General features: G+C 39.1%; 1 protein-coding gene across 7 annotated transcripts in view; it reads left to right on the top strand.

Annotated features, from left to right (window-relative positions):
• Nucleotides 1-5524, top strand: part of vav2 (vav 2 guanine nucleotide exchange factor) — a 216519-nt gene extending 210995 nt beyond the window's left edge. For 3 of the 7 annotated variants that reach the window (XM_067422959.1, XM_067422958.1, XM_067422955.1), the window contains 5 exons: nucleotides 24-111; nucleotides 671-794; nucleotides 2847-2933; nucleotides 3245-3399; nucleotides 3598-5524. In XM_067422959.1, coding sequence (XP_067279060.1) covers nucleotides 24-111; nucleotides 671-794; nucleotides 2847-2933; nucleotides 3245-3399; nucleotides 3598-3645 — 502 coding nt within the window. In that variant the 3' untranslated portion in view covers nucleotides 3646-5524. The remainder of the gene's footprint in view (nucleotides 1-23; nucleotides 112-670; nucleotides 795-2846; nucleotides 2934-3244; nucleotides 3400-3597) is intronic. The other 4 variants (XM_067422961.1, XM_067422957.1, XM_067422962.1 and 1 more) reach the window with 2 other exon arrangements.
• The last annotated feature ends 14834 nt before the right edge of the window (nucleotides 5525-20358 follow it).

The following is a 20358-nucleotide window of genomic DNA, read 5'->3' as shown; positions in this document are numbered from 1 at the left end:
AATTATTTATCTCCTTTTAATAGGTTTAATGATGAAGTGAAGCATATTAAAGTTATTGAGAAAGACAACTGGATTCATATCACAGAGGCAAAGAAGTTTGAAAGCCTTCTGGTAAGAGACATGTCTTGCAGTTTTACTACGCTTGTATGGTGTTTTACACAATTAATTCACTCGAAGCACTTCACTTATAGATTTTATTCCAGGCTTCACTTTGTAGACATCTTATTTTAGTCTCTGTACTTATACATGCTAATATTCAAACGTTTAAGGGTCAAGATGTATTTTAAAAAGAAGAACTTTCTTTTATTCAGCATGGAAATATTAATTTGATTAAAAACAACAGTAAAGAATATGTACAGTAAAAAAAAGTAAATAAAATGCAGCCTTGGTGAGTTTAAGAGACTTCTTTCAAAAACATTAAAAAAAATACTACTGACCCCAAACTTTTAAATGGTAGTGCAATAGTGTATGAATTCATGTCACTAAATTGTGATTGGTCTTCTTAATTGCATCCATTTTGTAAGTCTATAGCCATATGTTGCACAGCGGCCAAAAGCCTAAACTAAGCTAACCCAAATCCCGTGCAAGTACTGTTTTTTCTTCTGGAAATGGTATTTATCTGGAACATGAAAATTCTGTAAGTAACTTCAGATATGTGACTTTGTTACAGGAGCTTGTGGAGTATTATCAGAGTCATTCACTGAAAGAGAGCTTTAAGCTGTTGGACACAACATTACGGTACCCTTACAAATCCCGGGAACGCTCAAGCTCTCGCACCAACACCCGATCACCAGGTAAACATTCACCACCATAATTCTCTCTATTTTTATTTTATTTCTCCTATTCCCTTAATCTCTTTTTTATTTTCACTCTTCTGCTGTTTTGCTTTTTTTTTGGCACACATTTATTATTGAGCCCCCACCAGTCTGGCCAGCAGCCTTCCACAATCTTTGGACACACTCTGGAAGTCTGAACAAACAAACCCTGCCAGCTGGTCCCACCCTCACATTCTGTATGCTCCGCCTCCTGGCATTTCAACTGTCAGTCATCTTAGGCTTGGTTTTTAAAGAGCCACCCACTCTGCCTGAGCTGAATAAGTTCTAATAAACAGATGCTTCATTAGATGTATTATAAAGGATGTGCCTTTGTTCACGTTCCAGCCAAGCTTAACTGGTATTCACTGTTATTCAGACAGTGCCCGTTTCTGAGAATGTGGAAAGCTTAAAGATCTCCATATCCAACACTAGAGCTGCTTAAAGGAGTCATTCACCCAAAAATTACAATTGTCATTCTCTCACCCTCATTTTGTTTCAAAACACTTGCTTCCATGAGACAAAAAAGGACACAGAATGTTTACTGTTCTTTTCCGTACATAAAATGTACAGTGAATGGAGGGTGATACACACACACACACACACGCACACAACTGTTTAAAAGTTTAGGGTAGTTACAATTTTTTTATGTTTTGAAACAAGTACTTGTGCTTATAAAGGCTGCATTTATTTTATTTAATAACAGTAATATTGTGAAATATTATTACAATTGACGTATTTACCCTAAAATGGCCAATGTATCCCGGAGGACATTTGAGACAGGCAGGAAAAGTGTAGGTCATGTTGAAAGGGTGTTGGTTATATTTTTTAAAACATATATACTTTAATATTTCTGAGCAAAAAAAGAGGGCAGAACACAAGAAAGTAAATTGTGTACAACGAGGTTTTTTTCAGCAAAGTTTTGGTCATATTGAGAATTTATAGGCCCTCAAAATAGTGTATTTTTAAATTAATATATAGTAGGCCATAATATAGTCATAAATAGGCATTATGCTTATTGTCCAAAATAATTTTACAAATAATGTTTAGCTTAAATTATGAGAGAATAAATGTAACACTTTTTTTTTGTGCTAAATTGTATAATACGGACTGCCAAACAAGCATTATTTTTTCAATAATTTAATACCCCCAAACAGGCGACATCTAAAAATCTAGAAATCTGGATGCAATCAGCCACGAGTGTCGTCTAGCAACTCTCAATACACTGCTGAGCTGTAAAAACCAAACTCTGCTCAGTGGGCGGGGCTTAACAAAGTGACGGCAGAGTTGCGTGCTACTAGTAAACACAGAGAAGCTGGCGAACGGCGGTCTTTCGAATCAGACATTCGCTCTTGCTCTGGTTGGTTGTATCCTATTGTGGGCAGAGGGAGTTTGAAAGACAACCGTTTATCTCTCCCCTCGGATTGAGCCCTGTCAATGGTGAGTTTCCAGACCAAACATCTTGATGTGGGTCTAGCATGTCAGGCAAAGGCAACATATCCTGTGGGATAAAAATATTCAAATTAAAAATAAAATTCTTTATTTGTGTTATAAGATGAAGAAAATTTTTACTTATGGTCTTGCCATTTTAGGGTTAAAATAATGGTTTACTATTTTAATATATTTTAAAATGTAATTTATTCCTCTGAATTTAGGTCAGCCATTACTCCAGTCTTCGGTGTCACATGATAGGTCAGAAATCATTCCAATGTGCTGATTTGTTGCTCAACAAACTTTTCATATTATTATCAATGTTGAAAGTCTTTAATTTTTGATCAATGTATTCTCAAATCACTCTCAAATCATACTCAAAAAGGTAGTGTGTATAGATAGATAGATAGCAGAAATTGCCTAAAATCTGCAACTAAGAATTTTTTTCACATGCATACAAACACCTTACTGACTCTTTGACCTAAGTTTTGGTAAGGAAATCATGCCCTTGAACTTTCTTCACCCTTGTGTTGTGCAACTCTGCTGTGCCTTCCTTATTTATTTGCGCCCTTTCTTTCTCTCTCTCTCTTCATTCTGTCTCAGCAGCCACCTGTGCTTCCTACAACTTCTCCTTTCTCAGTCCTCAGGGCCTCAATTTCTCCTCTCAAAGCTCTGCTCCCTTCTGGTCAGGTACTGCGCTTCTTACTTGTGCTCTTGCATCATCCATGCCTCCTCCCCCAATTCCTCTTCAATTTCAGTCGCTCATCCACATCCCTCCCCTGGTTGTGTTTTCAGCATCCTCTCGTTAGGGCTCCAGCTATTCATGAATTCTTGTTAAAAAAAATACCCTGTTAATTGACCAGTAGTCACAAGCTTTCATTCATTCATTTATGTCTCTCACCAATGTCAGAAAGTGTCCACTCATCTGTTGTATAAGCATTCAATGGCACGCTTTAGCATTTTACATGCACTAATCTTGGGATGTTGTTGGCCTTGTACAGTATTCACACCCAGGGTAGTCAGCACAGCTGTGGCACGATACAACTTTGCTGCTCGAGACATGAGAGAGCTGTCCCTGCGAGAAGGGGACATTGTCAAAATCTACAGCAAGATTGGTGGAGACCAAGGCTGGTGGAAAGGAGAGGCCAATGGCAGGGTAATAAAGAAGCAAATGTTATGAGCAAATAAACAAATATTTTATTGCAACTTTTATAGTAGAAAATTATTTATTGTTTGTAAAATATCCTGTTGGAATGCATTGGCCAATCACATTAGAAATTAACAGTTTGAACAAAATTTGAACATTTAGTTTCTCAGGTTGTGTATTTTCACATTCTGTCTGTTTTCTATTTAGATTGGATGGTTCCCCTCCACGTACGTCGACGAGGAAGGGGTGCAGTGAAAATTTGCGGTCACAAATCGTCCAATCAGATTGCATTCTGATCCGCAGCCCTCTGAGAGGACTCTTTGGTTTCCATGGCAACACCTCATGGACGTCTTTTTGCTGGAAACATATTTTACAATGAATATTTGTACTTCTGTCTCCTTTCGTCATGTACGAATATGCTTTTTCCTTTTCTCGGAATGTCTGTGAACTCTGTGAAGAAAACTGCTCAGAGTCTGTTCGTTCTCAGTGTTGGGAGGAGGAAGCTGTGAACAGAACAGAACTTGAAGTGGCCAAAGGACAAGCATGGCTTTAAGTTTGTACAGTAATACCTGTAATGTGTGCTGCTGGCCACAGGGGTATTAATGGGGGGTGGGGACATATAAAAAAAAACATATATATATAAATATATATAAATATAATTTATTAAAGAGATGTATCTATGATAAGAATGCAGTGTTGAACATTTGTTCAACAGCAGCAGTGCAAAGAATATATATATGAGCAGAGAAGATGCACTTTGCATTTCTTTACAGAGAGAATTTGCCTTAGTAAATGGTAATGCCTTTAGATGTGGAGGTAAAGAGATGGATTCAGACTCATCTTGCACATACAAATTCGTACATCTGCCCTGTCCAGAAATACGGTGCCTTTTCACACACGTCTTCACTCCCAACAGAGTCTGGTTTATATAGCTGCAGCATTAACGCCCTGTTCTGTAGTGGTGCACTCTCACGATCCTATCCGCCCATTCAGCTGGACTCTGTTCAACCAGAAGACCATGAAAGAGACTCAACATTTCTTGGACTGAAATGAGCAGATGGCCAGATCAGCTCATCTCACTGGAACAAGGGGCAGCTAACCGAAAGCATTGGGTCATGGCTGAAATTGCTTTGCTTGGATAAGACAGAAGATAGAACCACCATCATGTTTTCCTCTTCCTTCAAGACGATGGCAAAAGTGCAATGGCGTATCAGGAAGAGGTTCCTTAAACACTGTTATCTGTGATTAGCATTTATTTCCATGTTCTTAGTGGTCCAGGTTTGGACTGAAAAGGGAAAGTGTAATGCTGTACTGTGCACTGATTTTCATGAGTACCCAGAGGTTTTTGAGGGGGTTTTTTTTTCACCTTCTGCAAGCACATACGTATGGCCATTCCACGTTTCTCGTCTGCAGCCTGCCGCATTACAGTATCTTGCCTTACTGTTGGACACTTGGTGCTACAGTCCTACATATTAAAACCCACGAGTTAGGGCAGACTTTTCTTTTTTGCTGTTGTCGTAGACGAGGAGACCTACTGCTGAAGAACCTCAGCCATCAAGTGCACTTTATCTGTCCAGAGACTTTTAACACAGGACACCACATTGCAGACCAGGACATTAAAATGTCATATTTAAAAAATCAATACAAAAAATAGTAATGTCCTTATTTTTACCTCTGAAAGAAAGAAAAAATGTATAAAATCCCTGACACTATGATCAGCGGTCCCTCAAAGTCTGATACTGAACATACTGTAAACTCCGTAAGTGCATAGATGTGTCCTACATACAGTCCTTGGAGAGAACCTTTTGTTGTCGGCCATCAGAACTCAAACCCATACATTGAGGTGGGATGCTGGACTCTAATAAAGCATCGGACATGTTTTAGCCACGCTCCAGGCTTGAGTATACCTGTCAGCAGTGATGGAAGAGTGCAACTCGTATCAAGGTAGCGCTGGTTTAGGGGCTTATTACCTGTTTGTGTAGTGGACAAAAAAACCCATTGCATGTGGTCATAGATATTACAACTGCTGTCCGTGGATCCTGAAAAAAAGGTTTTTTTTTTTTTAAAGTGTACATTTTTTGAATGGTCATTTGGAAACAGTTCTATCATGAAATAAATATTTCTTTTTTGCCTATTTGTGGTGTCCTCATTATGATCAATGGATGAATATAGTCTTGGGTGGATGGGCAGATAGATAGCCATGTGTCGATTAATAATCATGCATATTTTATACATGGATGGATGGATAGCCATCTAACTACCAGCCAGGAGTCTCGTATGCCCAGACTAGCCTTTGCTCTTAATGATGTGAAAGGCCAGTGCCTACTGATAGTTCCTAGTGGGATGGAATACATTGCTCACTCCAGTACATTCTCTGATGTATGTGTATGATCGCCACTAGGGGGAGCCAAGTTACTTGCCTTTTTCCATGACATTGAAACAACCTGACATGATTTTGAGGTAAATATTTTTCATTTAGCCTGTGAAAGTCAGACTTGTCATTGATATGGTTACAGCTGTTCATGCCATTTTCTCAAATATTGGCTAGGATCTAAGCATGTATGACCATCTGTGATCTCACGTCTCTGTTCTGCCCATCATTATCATTTCCACCATAATAAATCTGTTCACCAACTGACAGAGCTCCCTCTGTCAACATGAAACTTATCACGTCTAACTAGCTTTCTTTTTGTAATTACCTTAAAGTTATTGACTAACAAAAATAGTACCTTTGTACCAATGTTTTTATGGAAATATGTTTGGGTATCAGCGTAATCAGTAGGCTACCGTGGTATAATCTGTTACCAATTTTGTATGCCAATAAACTGACCCAAAATACAGAGATTAAACTCCTAACTCCACACGCTATGCCACGAGCAAACAATCAGCAAAGAATACAAGGGCCCTCCAACTTGGACTAAAAAATTTAAGAATTATAGCTAATAAAGTCATGTAAGAAAGACAGATAAATGTGTTAACAAACCACATAACCATAACAAACAGGTAAACTGGTATAATCATGCAAAAGCACTTGGAACAAAGCATCAATAAATGAATAATGATTCATGTTTAATCATGTTCACCAAAGAATTAAACAGAACACTGATCTCCCCCTAAAACATGACGACAACGAGCTGTGCTTTCTTTTGGCTGAAGTTTGGGACCAGGAGGAGCACGTTCAAATGATCTACCCAATCATGATGTCTTTCCAACCAGCTGTCAACGATCAGTAATCAACAATCAGCTCAAGTGGAGGATCACATAAATACCCAGTCAACTCACCAATGTTCCTAGACAAAGTTTGCAGCATCCCTCCACCACCCCTTCTATCTATAATACCCATACCATTTATTCTATCTGACTTATTTGTAAGTGTGAACTCGTTAATTAGATATTCAAAAAGGTGGGTTAGGCCAAAGTCATTTCACTCTGTGGCCATCTTTGAAACGCCTCACGGGCTTTCAAGTGCAGCTCCTATCTCTTTGAATCGGGAAACATCAAACTCTTCAAAACTATTCACCAAGCTTATGATTAAATTTCATATTTGAAATCACAATGAAATTTGACAACAACTGTCTCATAAATTTTGTTTATATAAAACACCCGAATCATTACAAAAAAGGCCAGAGGCTGCAGCAACACGATGATTTTACCAGTACGGTGGAATAAGCGGGATTTATTTTCGCCATATTGAGCATTGATTTTCTCCTATTTGTAGTAGACACTCTAAAGGATTTTCAAATCTTAACCGATTTAAATTGTGGGAGACCACAGACTTAAGGACAGTTTCGACCGACATTTAACCTTATAATCCTGCAAACACACACACTACACACTACACGATTCAGCCAGACCACAAGATAGTGAAGGGAGAAACTGACTAAACTAATATTATTCATTTTAATTAGTCTAATTAAAACTTGCAAATCAGGGGACCCCTATTATACTATACCGGTATCCAGTCAGAGGCATCCTAATCAAGATTTGTAAATATTAAACATTTGATATTTATGGTTTAAGATCAGGGACACTTTGACTCGATCAGGAGCAAATAAATAATTAAAATGACACCGCACAATTGAGGATTTTTTAGGAAAAAAAAGTCATGCAACAACCCTTAAATCGGATAGCTTGGGCTTTAAATCTTCAACTTCAAGTGTGTGGCTATCCTTAGTTTAACACCAGCTCTCATCTTGAGTTGTGACGCTTTGCAAACTCTGTTGTGTGCGTTCATGTGTGCAAACATTCTGCAGGGAAGATGGGATCTCTTGCTTTCAAATCTAACCTGCTATTATAGAAAATGTGATTTTCTATATTGATACAATTTATTGCCAAAAGTATTGGGACAATTCCCCTCAAAATCATTAAATTATGGTGTTCCAAAAATTGTACAAAATCAAGCACCTAGGCATACAGACACAAACATTTGTGAAAGAGCGGGTCACTCTTAGGAGTTCAGTGAACTTAACCGTGGTACTGTGATAGGTTGCCACCTGCGCAATAAGTACATTTGTGAAATTTCCTCTCTACTAAATATTCCACTGTCAACTATTAGTGGTATTATAACAAAGTGGAAGCAATTGAAAACAAAAACAATCCAGCTACAAACTGGTAGGCCAGGTAAAATCAAAGCTTTTCAGCTCATGCAGGCGCACATGCAGTGTGTAGAAGTTGCCAACTTTCTGCAGAGTCAATAGCGACAGACCTTCAAACTTAGTGTGGCCTTCATATTTGCTCAAGAACAGTGCATATAGAGTTTCTACACAGCAGCTGCATCCAAGCATCGGATGCAGTGGTGTAAAGCACGCTGCCACTGGACTATAGAGCAGTGAAGACGTATTCTCTGGGGTGACAAATCACTCTTCTCTGTCTTGTAATCCGATGGATGAGTCTGGGTTTGGCGGTTGCCATGAGAACGGTACTTGCCTGGGGGATTATGGTGTGGGGTTGTTTTTCAGGGGTTGGGCTTGGCCGCTTATTTCCAGTGAAAGGAACTCAATGCTTTAGCATATACCAAGACATTTTAGACAATTTCATGCTCCCAACATTGTGGGAACAGTTTGGCAGATGGCCCCTTTCTGTTCCAACATGAGCACAAAGCAAGGTTGAGCGAGTTTGGTATAGAGGAACTTGACTGGCCTGCACAGAGTCCTGACCTCAACCTGATAGAACACCTTTGGGGTGAATTAGAACACAGACTGCGAGCCAGGGCTTCTTGTCCAACATCAGTGCCTGAACTCACAAATGTGCTTCTAGAAGAATGGTCAAACATTCCCATAAACACACTCCTAAACCTTGTGGAAAGCCTTTCCAGAAAAGTTGAAGCTGTTTGTTACAAAGGGTGGACCCCCAACTCAGATTTAGACACAGATATTAAACACAGATTTAGAATGGGATGTCATTAAAGTTCACGTGCATGTGGGAAGTTCGAAATTTCGATGGCACGTTAAGGCAGCATTAAAAAACGTTGGCGGGGAAAGAGTTAAAGGGAGGTTCACGCGTCATTAGTAAGAAACAAAGTAGCTATTCAGCTTTGTCTGCTGTCTTTGAGCACTATTCTATCAAATGAATGTCTCATTACTCTTGAATGTAGAGTTTGTTAATGCAGTAATTTCTAATAATGACCGTTGATTATTATTATTATTGAACCATCATTGTGCTCTGCTCAGTTTACCAATCGTTTTCGCCGAATATCCTCGTGCGTCCTGTGTGTGGGGATTCGCGCGTCACTGGAGCGGAGTTCAGTTCATCTCAATCTGCGGCGGCGGCGGCTGCTGCTGTCTCACACACATGGACCTTCACATCCTGACAGGTGCTGTGAATGCTGTACCCCTCTGAAGCCATGTCAACATCACGCTTGCATTTGTCGGGTAAGTGTAAAAAGTGCTTATTTGCATCGTTTTGAACGGAGCATTAAAGTGAACGAGTTGCTACATTATTTTAAAATGTTATAAATAAATTAAATTAGGCTATATATATATATATATATATATATATATATATATATATATATATATATATATATATATATATATATATATATATATATATATATACACACACACACACACACACACACAAACGTTTTACATGTGATCATTTTATTCAGTCGATTTAAAGAACATGTAAAAAGTAAGTGTAACCGACATGGTACGATATAAGCTCAGGAAATGAAACCAATCAGTGGCAGTTTTTAAAGCCCAGTGAGCTGTCTGGGGCATTCACGGAGGACAATGTGCGCTGTTATTATTAGGTTTCTAATACACTCACGTCTCGCCGTTGCGTCGCACCTCTCACTCCTCAAGCGTGCCTTTTGAAAGTCGTTCTTGAGATGCGGTCATTTCCACAATATTACGCCATGTAAGTAGCCTACGTCTATCTGATTTTGAAGAACACGTCCTGTCTGAACGGTTCTCACTCAGTATATTTGAGCATCATAGGCACGCCCCAAAATTCCGTCTAGATAAATTAGATAAACATTATTTACTCTAAGTTCCAAACCTGTAACTTTCTGAGAAGAGTAAACATATATTTAATAATTTAACAGAGTAGTATTTAACTGTTATTTTCCATACAATGAAAGTCAGTGGGGTGTAAAAAGGTTACACAATGAATGGAGCAAAAACATAAAATAAATAAACTCTTCAATTTTTCCAAAAAGCTTTTGTGTTCAACAAATAAGTTACACAAAATCTCATTGCAAACCCTCATTGACAGAATTTTTTACTGTTAGTCATATTATTCATATTATAAATGAACTAAATTGAACTCTGATACAGGTTTATTAAAGGGGTGATGAATTGAGAAATCAACTTTCTCTTGAGCTTTTGATATATAAAAGGTCATGGTGATATAAGATTATACTGTAAGTTTCAGAGCTGAAAACTTCCTGGTTGTGGAAGAACACAGTCGCTCCAGAAGCTTCCTTCGGATCCTAATTTTAGGAATGAGTGGTTGAACTTGAAATTTCACTGCGGGATCGTTTGTAAACAAATCTCTGGTCAATGCTGGATGGTGCAGCACACATGTGAGTAAAACATGTTTTTATATAATAGTGTGGCATTGTTATAGATCGTTTTGCTTATGTGTACCTGTCTAACAGAAAATACCTTAGCTTTCGTACGCTGGACTCTCAAAGCTCAAGGCTTCTCAAAGCCTGGCAGGCTGATGAATCTCATAATATTCCATTCTTGATCTGTTCTGTTGTCTCTCTGTACTTGACATTTTAAAGGGGGGGTGAAATGCTGTTTCATGCATACTGAGCTTTTTACACTGTTAAAGACTTGGATTCCCATCCACAAAGTTTCAAAAACTAATGTTGGACCTTTGATGGAGTATTTCTGTGTTAAAAATACTCCTTCCGGTTTCTCACAAGTTTCGGAGAGTTTTTTTCGAGTATGGCTCCGCTTGACATTACTAGAATGGAAGGTCCTTGTATGGGCCGTACGGGCTCTTCTCCCGGTAGGGTGCGCGCGCGCGTGCGCGTGACTAGAGCGAGAGAGGAAATGCACGCCCATAAACACTCTCAGCTGCAGATCCAGTCATCCATGAGCACGTCTGACTATGGTTGCGCCGCGCTCCACTTTATTCCTATGGGTGACGTCGAGCAACTTCAACGCTTCAGCACAGCATTCCGGGAAGGCAGCGCTGCATTTGAACCGATTTGAACGCAGAAATGACGGGAAGCTTCACAACATCGCTTCAGTCGCATCGCAAAGTGGATCTCCACCGTTCACTGCTGTCAGGACTTCACCAAATTATACCAAAGAAGTGTGTTTTTGACGGAGCGGTCCCAGCGATAAAGGGTCGGTCCTGCTTTGGAAGCAGCTGGTGAGTAAAACTGCTTCAAATGTCTGTGCTGTTGGCTATCGTCGCCTGAGTAAACATCAGTAAACGACACGATCGCGTGCTTCGTCATTCAAATGCGCTAACGGACTCCATTGTTGTTGTTCTATGTATAACGTTACACTAGTCTGACGTGCAAAACCATTTTGCTTGCTACTGCTAAGGTTTAGTCGCATACAATAGTCCATAAACCGAATCATGTCTCATAAACTGCGAGTAAAGACACACAAATGTTGACAGGCCCCTAAATACAGTACATACCACAGAGACGGACGTCCTGCTGTTGCTGTTTCTCCTGTTCAATTTATTTCAGCCTCCGAATGATTCTGGATCATATCTGTATTAGCTGAGATCGATAGCCATGAGTTTCTCCACGCTTGAGGACGTCACCGCTTTGCGCGCTCGTCATTCTTTAGCTCCGCCCACACGATAAACCTCCAGGCGCTCGTTTTTTTCCGGAAAGACTCGGAACAGCCTATATTTCTTTTATAAATATAATAAAACTAAAGACTTTTCGGAGATATGAAGGATGCAATACTACTCTATAGGTACTCAAGATTGACATGAGATTGACTGAAACTGAGTGTTTCACCCCCCCCTTTAAGGGCGACACGTGCACACACATGCATATATCGCCCGATCATGCAGGCTATGTGTAATATAAAAATAATAGTCCAATCAATCGTGGGTGGATGAGAAATAAATCATTGTGTTTGTTTGATAAAGACGTTTATGAGCTCTGTGATCAAGAGAATCATTCCGGTTGCCGCTTTCACAACAATCTCTCCTCTCCCTCATGTGAACTGAGACAGGAGCTGAAGCTCATTAAATATGCAAATCTTCTCCAATCCTAGCCGTGGGCGTTTACTTTTAAGTCTCCGGTGCTGCACGCCCATCAAAACCCAGCGTTCAGGAGAGAGCCTCAAAACCAGTGTAGAAAATAGCCTATTACTTATTAGTTATTATGTTTTTGAATGTAAAAAACACACAAACATCATTAGTTGACCCCAGACAACAGAATATATATTTTTTTAAAGCCAGTTCATGCCACCTTTAAACTCATTGGTCCTAGCCTGGTCTTACCAGATTCTCGTACATTTCATTACTAGTACTGAAGGAAAATGAAAATTGAGCGGAAGTACTTAGGAGGGTGGAGCCAGGCTATTGGACCCACACGGGTATGTTAATCATAAGATTAATAGACTTGTTCGAAATCCATTGGCTGCGCAGACTAATCAGCATATGACATCAAAGTACCGCGAGAACAATTGCAGAGTGCTTTTGTAGAAGCAAAAACAATGCTTTTGCTTTTGAATTTCTCTCCGGTACTTTGATGTCATACACCGATCAGTCTGCGCAGCGCCGATGGATCTTGAACAAGCCTAATGTATTCTCTTCTTTCTGGACGAGACAAACCACACACCTCAAGGAACCAATGGACCCAGAGCAGCTATGTTTCCAGTTGAGTATTAATGTAAACATTTTAGTGCCACAGATGGAAACACGTTCACTTTTCTATAGTCGTGGACACAAGGTTTTGAAAAAAATGATTACGTTTTAACTCGAAAGTTTATGTTATCATTTGTCTGTAGCCTACAGTGGGCAAACACAGCTGCATCAGTACAGTATTACAACTACAGCTGTAATCTTGAGAGAAAAGCGAAACCTGGCAAAGGTTAATATTGAGTGAATAGTAGTGACATCAAATGGACATTTTGTCACTTGTATGTGATTGTTTGAAGCCTTTTCTGTCACCGCGAGTTAAAAAAAACATTTTGTTTCAGTGTGAAAGCATTCATTATACAAACTGCTGATCAAAAAATTAAACCATCGTGCAAATTATTCGCGCATCAAAATCATCATCGTCCAATGTGAAAAGACATTTACAAAGCACGTTTGAGCTTCCACAAAACCAATGAGGTTCATTCTTGTGTATTGTGTAGCATTCGGATCTTATGCAGGAACCAATTAGGGTTTATTCTCGTGTCACGCAGCACTTTTGAGCTTCCACAAGAACCAATGAGGTTCATTCTCGTGTGTTAGACAGCACGTTTTTAGCTTCAGTAGGAACCAATGAGGTTCATTCTCATGTGTTAGACAGCACGTTTTTAGCTTCAGTAGGAACCAATGAGGTTCATTCTCATGTGTTAGACAGCACGTTTTTAGCTTCAGTAGGAACTAATGAGGTTCAATCTCGTGTGTTAGACAGCACGTTTAAAAGCCTAAATTCAATCGTTCATCATATAAAGCGATCAACTCTTTTCAGGAAATTTGGACTAAGCTGCTTGATCTAGATTAGTTTTACAATCTCTTTATGAACTTTTTGAAGCATTAAAGTGTCAGTTGCTTAGTTGGAGGGACAGCAAGCTCTCAGAATTCATCAAAAAGATGCATTTAGCAACAGACTACTCATCATGTATTCAATAATAAGTCATAAAGACGCATAAGTCGCACAATGCACTTTAACAGCTGGTGTTAGACAGGCATGCAGAGAAAGACAACATGATGAGTTGATGAAAAACATGAACTCATGAACCCAGCTCATTAAATAAACAAAACAAACCACCATTCCAGAGCATTCAATGGCAATTCTATCATAGCATCCAGACTGCAATCACATTCAGCCATGAGGGAGAGCCAGAGTGGCACAGAGCTCATTCTGATCTCAATGCACGACTGGGTAGCCATCCATCGGAGATGATTTTCAATGAGTCAGTCACCCTGCACTGAGCCTACTCCCTGATTTCTCCTCTCACATCTCATGCATGGGATTAGCAGGAAGCACCACATTCAAAGACTCAGGGCTTATGAGAAGTTCAGAAACGTTAGCATCTACCCTGCAGCCAATCTGAGCAAGAAAGCTCCGTCCAGAACTGCACAGTGTGACATATGAATATCACACACACACACACACACACACACATATATATATATATATATATATATATATATATATATATATATATATATATATATATATATATATATATATATATATATATATAATAGTTCCCTCTTAAAATGCCTCTTTAAAATAATAGTTATATATTAAAAACTGCTAGTAGGTGGTGGAAAGTCATAACTGTACATGATCATATCGCCCACCCCTAAACGACAGATTAATACATAATTATGCTAATGCACTCAAATAGAAGTCAAATGCGAGTTGTTTATTTTGCTACAGGCAAACCTTTTTTTTCTTTTTCCAAACTGTATTCAACATGAATGCCCGTTGCCAGTCTGCACTACTTATGGTAGTTTTCAGAGATTGTAACAGACATTTTATACTTCTTATACAATTGTGTGGCCTGTGCTACTAAACTTTCAACTTCTGTAACACCAATGCTTTGTGTAAAAAAGTTTACGTACTGCCCTGCTGTCACTATTTCCAGAAAGACTACTGCAATCACTAATGGTACTCTGACATTTAGAAAGATTGCAGAAAGATAGGAAACAAAGTGAGGAAAGTGCAAAGAAGCATGAAGTTAAATGTAGCATGCACCAAAATGGACTGCACCAAAATGTCACATCATATCACTATTGTTCCCCGTTAACTGACATCCTCTCCAAATACGTTGTTTTGTCGGCACAGCCTCAAGGGTGGTGACGGTAGAAGACCCCAGCAGCACTCTGAGAGGTGGATTTATTAACGGAGCTCTGAATACAGACTGGAATCTCAGCTGCTGAATCTAAGGGTTGTGTATCTGGCAGTGGCGTGCAGTGGTCTTCTGAAATAAGGAGGCGTGTTTTTTTAATAAATCCAAAAAACCATGTCCCTGTTATAATTCATTTAGTCACAATTTCCTAAATAAACATTAGATCAAAAATAAATAAATACATTTATTTAGTATTTGTAAATGAACTATGTCATGAATGTTGTTTTTACTAAAATAAGGCAGTTACAATTTATGACAACATATTTTATTTGTTAAATGATGTTCAGCTGTTTAATAGTCAACTTATTTTTCACCAGTCATCTGGCTTGGTAAACACTGACACGAAGAATGAACCTTATTGGTTCATGGGGATGCTCAAACATGCTGGGTAACACACAAAAATGAGTCCAGTAAATCATGTTTCCCTCTAACACTGAATTTATTACCCATAAATCAGCAAAATGTGAAATGACTGGAGCTTTTTTTTGCCCACAGAAAAATGTTTTGTTAATGACAAGCAAGATACAAGCACATTCAAACAAAACACTTATGAGACAAACGTTGTGTTAAAATGTAAGGATTGTCAGGACTGAACTATATATATTTTCTCAGCATGACCTAATTCAGTGCAGGAGAAACTGTTAGAATAGCTCTCAGATTTACAACAGACAACCCCCATCCCATCTCCTACTGACATTACTACAAGCTATAATAACAATCAAGGAGAAACGCCTTGTGAGGTGCAAAAATACTTGCGTGTAATATTATACACCACAGCTATGCTGTATGTCAGAGTAAAAACAGGGTCTAAGCAAACAGCTACAGACAGAAGGAAGATGTTACATGCTGAATGTGTAGAATGCAAAGCAAGTTCGTTGCAATGTAAGGCATCATTATGAAGCCTTATTTGATTACTCACGTACACCACTATGCCTTTGGCAATTCCAGTGTGGCTTAGGAGAACTGGTGTTCTTGGAAGCAATCTGTGTGCATTTGTGCTCCCCCACAATGAAGGGGACATCTACTTCCTGTTCTGCAGCTTGACAATGAATTGAGTTAGGATGTTATTAGGGCTCCAGACTGTGCCTTAAATGTCAAAAATGCAACAATAGTTCAAAATGCAGTCACTATTAGTGAAAGAGGAGAACACTTTGAATGCATCCATGAGCAGTTTTGTTAGATATATCATGCTTGCCAGTTACCTACAAGCAGCAACGGACACAATGTGAGCTGTGATGTCCAATTCGCAAGTAAATAACTTATGGGCCGGTTCTTTTTAATGAGTGAAACATATTCATGTTTTTGTCAATTATGGCTGAGGTAAAAACTGAGGAATAATTTTTGGGCCTAATTTACTAATTTGCCGCAGCACAAACCCTCTTTTGGCATTAAAAAATTATTGTCAGAATTTACTAAAGACATGCAAGTTTAAAAAAAAATAGCACTGAAAAGGTCTGGACAGGATTATTTCAGCTGCTGACCTTATTGCATATGCTTTTTTGTCTTTAGTAAATATGGCCCTTAATGTTTTATGTTAAAGTTTGCTTTGACTTAAGGTAGCTCCACGCTATGCTCGCTGAATGCGGGACTTACCGGCCTATTTTGGAAGTGACATCAAATGATGCGTCTCAGAGTCCAGGTTAATCAATCTGCCCAAGCTCACAGGTTGGATGTTCTGACTTCAAGCAGTGTTCCCACGGTCTTTCCCAGCATCCCATGCAATACTGCCCCTATTGCATTATAAAGTAGCCCTGTGCATACAGGGGAAGTGCCCTTTCAGTGGCTTGAGGCAATTTTAGTTAATAAATGAGATCACGTCAGCCAGGAGACTCTCAGGAGGTTTGCACAATGATTGTGGAAGCCACCCACCACTTCCAGAAAGAAATGAGTTCAGAATAACACACTGGCAGCACACACATACACGCTTCCGCTCAAATGACACCTAAAAAAACTGCTATTCTCTCTTGGTTTTAATATGCTGGCTGGGTTTTCGGCTAAAAGTCATTGTGTATGGCTGACAAGCACTTTTGTAACAGACTCTTTATGGGGCCTGTGTAATTACACACTGTATGTTACACTCGTCCCTGACAGCTTTTTAGCATGACTCCTCCTTCCCTTTCCTTTCTCCTTGTCTGGAAACGAGACCTCCGGCATCCCACCATTATTTCCCTACAGTGAGGCAGCAAAGCCTCCTCCTAGCATTGTAAAAACACACAGAGCCCTTTACAGGGAATAAAAAGCTACACTGTTGGAAGCTTTGAGATTTTACTTTCAATAACAGTAGATATTGGCAAGTCTCCACCCCTGCTGTTGGGACCTTGCTGTTATTCTCTTTCCTTGTTTTGAGTCGTGACTAGATGGAAGTGTTAGAGACACTTCCATCTGAGATGGGTTTGCTGGGTCATGAAGGGAGCAATCGCTGAAGTAACCTTTTAAATAGTGGCCATCATATGAACAGATTAAGTAAATATACAATGAGTATGTAATATAGTGCATATATTTCTCTTTAGAGTTCATTTGTCTAGCTAACTACTGAGTATAACAAGTAGTAAAGTGGAGATATCATTGGTTCACATGCACTACGGCTTGAACTGAGGCGCTACGGCAATCTGTCGCTCCACATTAAGGTGCGCCAGTGCCACTAGTTATAGCACAAATTAAACATGAATGAACATGAATGCCGAATACCGAAATGTATCACGTCTCATGTAATCAATCAATCAGTGTTTTAACTATGGAAAAATGCCCATACAACAGATTGTAAACAATGTCATGTACACTCTGAGAAAAAATGTGCCAAAACTGTTACCTTTAGGGCTACAACAGCTTGTCACTGGGGCAGTACCCTTAAAAAGACAATTTTGTACCTTTTTTCTTTTTGTACCCCTAAAAAGTTCATAGTAGTACCTTAAGATACACATTGCTACTCTAAGATAGAAATACGCACCTTTTAAGGGTAAAAGGAGTACAAATATGTCCTTTTAAGGGTACTGCCCCAGTAACAACCACTAAAGGTAAATTTGTTGCAATTTTGAATTAATGAATGAATGAATGAGGCATTTCTATAGCGCTTTCATATTGACTACTGTACACCCAAAGCGCTTCACACTCATGTCAGGGATCTCTCCTCATCCACCACCAGTGCGCTCACCACACACCAGCGATAGGTGGAGAGGAGAGAGGGTGATAGAGCCAATTCAGTGGATGGGGATTATTAGGAGGCCATGATTGGTAAGGGCCAATCGAGGGAATTTGGCCAGGACACCGGGGTTACACCCCTACTCTTTTACGAGAAGGGCCATGGGATTTTTAATGATCACAGAGAGTTGGGACCTCGGTTTAACGTCTCATCCGAAGGACGAGACGATTTTGTTCTCAGTGTAACAGTGTACATTTACCTCAGAAAAGCAATTCAATGACCATAGGTCAAAACGCAAAATGTTTCTTGTCTCGTCATAGTAAATTCAATATGGCGAAATTTGATAAAAAAAAAAAATTGTAGTAGTTCGTATTAATGGATATTAATGTTGTTGTAGTTTAACATTTTACTTGTAAAACAGTTGTCAAATAATAAATGTTTAGCTACTTGAAACTAAAGCGCCACTTTAGTAGGGGCCATCTTCTTTGATTTGATTTTTAACAAAGACGAGACAACAGGCAGAGCAGTCTAAAAATGCAACAAATATTTATTGTTGACCAGCTAGAGCACCTGATACCCTAGCAAAACATACTTTCTGTTCCACAAAAGGAAAAAAAGTGTTCAGAAGAATGACATGAGGTTGAGTAAATGATGACACATTTTTATAACTTTGACCATCATGTTATTTTGATATAATACTTCATTTTCCTGTGCGTTTACAGAGAAAGGAATGAATTATTCATGTTAATGTATGTGGGTAACTGTGGCTGTGGAGGAGGAGCCCCTCTTCAGAGACACGCACTGGTTTAGTGCACAGTTCTGTGCCCCTCTCTACATGGCTGAACTGTGGAGGAGTGGGCCTGCTAGGACTTCCCACTACAATCTATGAGCAACACAAAAGAGAAATCATTTACAGGCTCAACATATCCTCTTGAAGTGTTATGTTATTTTACCAGAAATTACTTTCAGGAATAGCATAAGCATGTAAAGCTGTGTGTGTGTGTTTGTAGAAGTAATCCATTGAGCATTCAGACGGGATTTTCAGAGACAGACAGTAACCAGGCAGAGACTGGTGAAGGCTGCACTGAGCACACCAGGAAAGGAATAAGGTTTTAAGGCAGTTGTTTTCTCATGCTGCTGACTCCTCTGTGAATAATGTTACCTTTAACTCTTTCCCCACCAGCCTTTTTCAAAAATTGCCAGCCAGGGCCAGCCTTTTTGATCATTTTCACAAAAGTTTCATGGCCCCCAGAATATTTTGTTGTATGAATATCTGAACATATCAAAAGAAAGAACATACATCTGCTTTTAAACAAAGCAACAAAAAAACAAACAAAAATGTTTTATTCTAGCTTCATGTATTTTTTTTTATATCAACACTTGAATGAAGGTAATTTTCATTAAAAAAATAAATAAAGCAAAAAGCTGAGAAAATCACATTTTTGTCAAAGACTATGTCTGGGTGGGATTTAGAAGGATGATCAAAACATAGATGGAGTAGATCAAGTCCATCAACACCACAAAAGCTTACACAGTCCTATAGCTCGTCCTGGGTTGACATTCGATAACATTAGACAGTTTTGATTTATATGCTGTTTATTGTTGATGATCGTGTGATTTTACATATGCTAATGCTTGCTTCTGCTTCTTCTTCACCTTCTGCTTTCAAAAGATGCATAATAGCATCCCCTACCTTATAAGTAAAAAGCGTACATACATGTACAAAGGTTTAGGGATATGTAAAGTGGGAGAAGTTGGATCTAGATGCAGGGGGTGGAGCTGCGTAGGTTTAGGAATCGCCTGGATCTCGTGTTCTGCAGTAAGGATCCATCTGGAAAATTTTGTCAATGGTGGAGAAAGAGCTAATAGAACAAAATCAAAAAGCTGATGATATCAGTGTGTCGTGCACAATGCAGTTTCATCCTGCTGACGAAATACAGTATTGTGATACCTCTTTAAATGTCCTTGTTCTCTCTTTCATATAGGAAAGAAGGCCTAAGATGAACGAAGGTGATGACATTCAAGATCTCCTCCAAGAGAAATGATTTCTATTGTCACTACTTCTTGAGGCCAATGAAAGAACAAAAGTCCATGAGTAAATAACAAAATAAGAGTTCTTCAGACTGAAAAACACCTTCAGGCTTCACTCTTCCTCCATCGTCAGACCAATTTCAAAGTCTTAGTCCAACACTGGAACAGTCTGTCCTTGATCTGTGAACATAAGAGATGTGAAAAGTAGGACGCGCTTCTTCACACAGGATCAGACGATCAGGAGGACCCCTGGGTGACAAATAATAATGACAGCAGAGTGATGGTGACATCAGCAAG

Source organism: Pseudorasbora parva, chromosome 18 (assembly GCF_024679245.1).
Source record: "Pseudorasbora parva isolate DD20220531a chromosome 18, ASM2467924v1, whole genome shotgun sequence".
Taxonomy (NCBI): domain Eukaryota; kingdom Metazoa; phylum Chordata; class Actinopteri; order Cypriniformes; family Gobionidae; genus Pseudorasbora; species Pseudorasbora parva.
This window is presented reverse-complemented; position numbering and strand designations above follow the sequence as displayed.